At 34.1% G+C, this 3,326-nt stretch overlaps 1 protein-coding gene across 1 annotated transcript; it reads left to right on the top strand.

The window, feature by feature from the left end:
- Positions 1 to 222: 222 nt before the first annotated feature.
- LOC110037130 (epoxide hydrolase A-like) lies at positions 223 to 1,205 on the top strand (the record flags this gene model as incomplete). Its single annotated transcript, XM_020741711.1, has 3 exons — positions 223 to 405; positions 511 to 752; positions 842 to 1,205. Coding segments are annotated over 3 exons (672 nt in total), but the record flags the coding sequence as incomplete, so codon positions are not given.
- Positions 1,206 to 3,326: the final 2,121 nt, after the last annotated feature.

Below are 3,326 nucleotides of genomic sequence, written 5' to 3'. Positions count from 1 at the left end.
ATTTCTTAGTTTACGTATTATTTGCATAACAATTAATATTAAAAATTGTAATCACAAGCAGCTTTTTCTTTCTTCTGATTCGATGCCAATGAAATCTCATTCTTTGTGAATGTAGATGAATGAACTTAACTCTGCATCACATAAATCTTTTATATTTGATTATTATTATGTGAATTTTCTCCTTTTTCATATTATTTTCGCATAACACAAAGATCCTTGAAGGTCTTCGTGGTTGGGCACGATTGGGGAGCTATTGTGGCGTGGAATCTATGCGCTTTCAGGCCGGATAAAGTTAAAGCTCTCGTCAACTTGAGCGTCGCCTTTTTCCCTAGAAAGCAGGCTTTCTGGCGCATTGACACCTTGAGGGCAATGTACGGCGACGATTTGTATATTTGTCGATTTCAGGTCCCGCTTCCTCTTCACTCTTCTGAGTTCTCATAATTAAAAAGTATACATATATATATATATATATATCTTTTGAAACAAATAGGGCATATAATTGTGTTCCAGGAACCTGGAGAAGTGGAAGCTCAATTAGCCGAACTTGATACAGCCCTGTTCTTGAAGGGTTTGTTAACCTCTCGCTATGCAGGCCCTTTTCTCATACCAAAAGATGACAGATTTAAAGAAAGATTTAGTCAAGAAATCACGTTACCTGCTTGGCTTTCTGAAGCTGATATCGACTACTTCGCGACCAAACTCAACAAGACCGGCTTCACCGGTGGAATTAATTACTATCGTAACATAGACAAGTTAGTACCCACGTTTATATGTTAATCATGCTTTTATATACTACATTATGGAGTTTAGGAAGTTGAATTACTTAAAATTGATGGTGCAGGAACTGGGAGCTCACTGCTCCATGGGATGATATTCAGATAAAAGTTCCGACAAAGTTCATCGTCGGCGATCTCGATTTAGCCTACCGTTGTGAAGGAATGGAGGATTACATTCACAAGGGTGGGTTCAAAAGAGATGTGCCGTTGTTGGAGGATGTTGTTGTGATGGAAGGGGTTGGACACTTCATTAATCAGGAGAAGGCTGAAGAAATCTCGAACTATATTCTTGACTTCATTCACAAGTTTTAATCTGTTCTTCGATGGATTAATGATGTTATTTCTGCTCCGCTTTTTCCTTTTAAAGTTTAAATAATGTCTCATGGGATTGATCACACCACAAATATGATATGATGTAACGTAATATTGTCTGAGGTTAAGATGTAATACTTTCTCCTGAATAAATTCTATTTTTACCTTTATTGCTTCCTATGTATAAAGTCTGCGGTTAAGGAAAGAAGAAAACAACAACAACAACAACAACAACAACAACAACAACTACTACTACTACTAAACTTTTGTCGCATTAAGTGGGGCCGGCTATATGAATCCTTATTCTTCATTGCATCCTATTTAGTGTCATATTTTCATTTAATTCTAATAAATTAAGATCATTTTTTATACAGTAAGCCCAAGTCTTCTGAGGTCTACCTCTATCTTTCTTAACATAAGTCAAATCTAAAACATCTGCTCTTCTAACTGGATCATCATATGGTCGACGTTTAATATGACCAAACCATCTAATGCAACTCTCTCTAATTTTGTTTGTCACTGGAGCTACACCAATCCTATCATAGATATACTCATTTCTCATTTTATCTCTAAGTGTAAAGTCACTCATCCACCTAATCGTTTTCGTCTCGACAACACTTAACTTAGTTTTATGCTTCTGTTTTAAAACTTCAACATTCAATGCCATAGAGCGTTGCATGTCACATCACCATCATAAAGGAAAGAAAAGCAAAAAAAAAAAAAAAAACAAAACAAAAAAAAGAAAATGCACATAATTCTTTCTCTATCCTTCATGCAATCTTTTACTATTTAAAAGTAAATAGTTATTTTGTTATTTATATATGATTTTCATTTTAATTTGTGATCGAAGTAAGAGTATTGATATATTGATATGTATTTTATTGTTAGACAAAATGAGCATGATTTAATTTAAATTTATATTACTAAATTTATTTTAATTAAAGGTCATTTTTATGTGTTAAAATATAGTTGTTGAAGTTGAATACATATAATGGGTATTTTACATTTGTGAAGAGTACATTTGCTGTATTTTCTAAAAAATGAAAGATAAAGTTCTTCCTAATAATTCAAACATATAAATAATAGTATGTGCTGTATAAATTTCGTTGTCTCTCTTGATGACTAAATACAATTTTCAATGAAGAATCGATTATTAAATTGAGGGATTCAAAAGATGATTGATAATAACAAGTTTGGATTTTTCAATAATTTTATTATTTCAGAAAAAGACTATTTAACAGGGGAAAAAAAGATATGATTAGAAAAAGACAATTAAACAGGGAAAAAAAAAAAAGACAAAACAGGGAAAAAAAGACAAAAAATCTATCCACAATAATAATAATAATAATAATAAAAGAAAAAAAAAAACATTAGACATTGAAAATATGGCACCACAATAGGAACCGGCCAAAAACTTCTTTTTCCAATCCTTTATTTTGTTCTTCACTCCTACCACGTGGAGTTCCTTGGCCATTGAAAACATAGCATAGTCCTCCTTATCCACCTTGAATGAGAAAGCAAATATTTAAAAATGTCGATCGACCACAAGAGGTTTTCTTGCCGAAAAAAAAAAAATGAAAGTCATGATCAGAACTATGGAGTTGGACATCACTTTCACCGGAATAACCCTTTTAGTGTTGAAGACACCATGGAGCTCCTGACAAAAGGGTAACCGGAGGTCATATTTGAACCGATCTTGATAGAAGACCAAATCTTTTACTAGAAGATCTGTCACTTATTCTGATCCGGGTAACTTTCAGAGATCTATGATATCGTTAAAAACATGCCTTCCTTTTAGCTCTCTCACCTCATTCTCCGTCGGCATCGAAGGTCCGGTCCTTCACAGAGTCGAACAGGGTAGGCGAGTATTTGGGGACCATTCCGAAAGACAAAAGCGGAACCAGCCGAAAGATGAGGGAAGAAAAGAAGATTGAAGAAAAAGGAATAGCTAAAAGCATGCAAATTAAAAAGAAGCGGCCCCTTTTCCTATTTATAAGGTGGGGGAGTAAAATGAAGCGTCACATAATGATAAGGTTCATACTCAACTTCTTTTCAAAATTTAGTAAAATAATATTTTATTGCGAGTAACTTTATTACAGGCATTGAACGGAGTGGTTTATGAAATGGTCTTCTAAGACCTAGAAGGAAATGCCCCCTAAACTAATGGAGAACCAACTATCCACCTACCTTAATATGATCCACCCGATCAGGTTCCCCAAGTCAAACAACTCACTTAGT

This window comes from Phalaenopsis equestris, unplaced genomic scaffold (assembly GCF_001263595.1).
Source record: "Phalaenopsis equestris unplaced genomic scaffold, ASM126359v1 Scaffold215744, whole genome shotgun sequence".
Taxonomy (NCBI): Eukaryota; Viridiplantae; Streptophyta; class Magnoliopsida; order Asparagales; family Orchidaceae; genus Phalaenopsis; species Phalaenopsis equestris.
The sequence above is the reverse complement of the archived record's forward strand: the minus strand, read 5'-3'. Positions and strand labels throughout refer to the sequence as shown.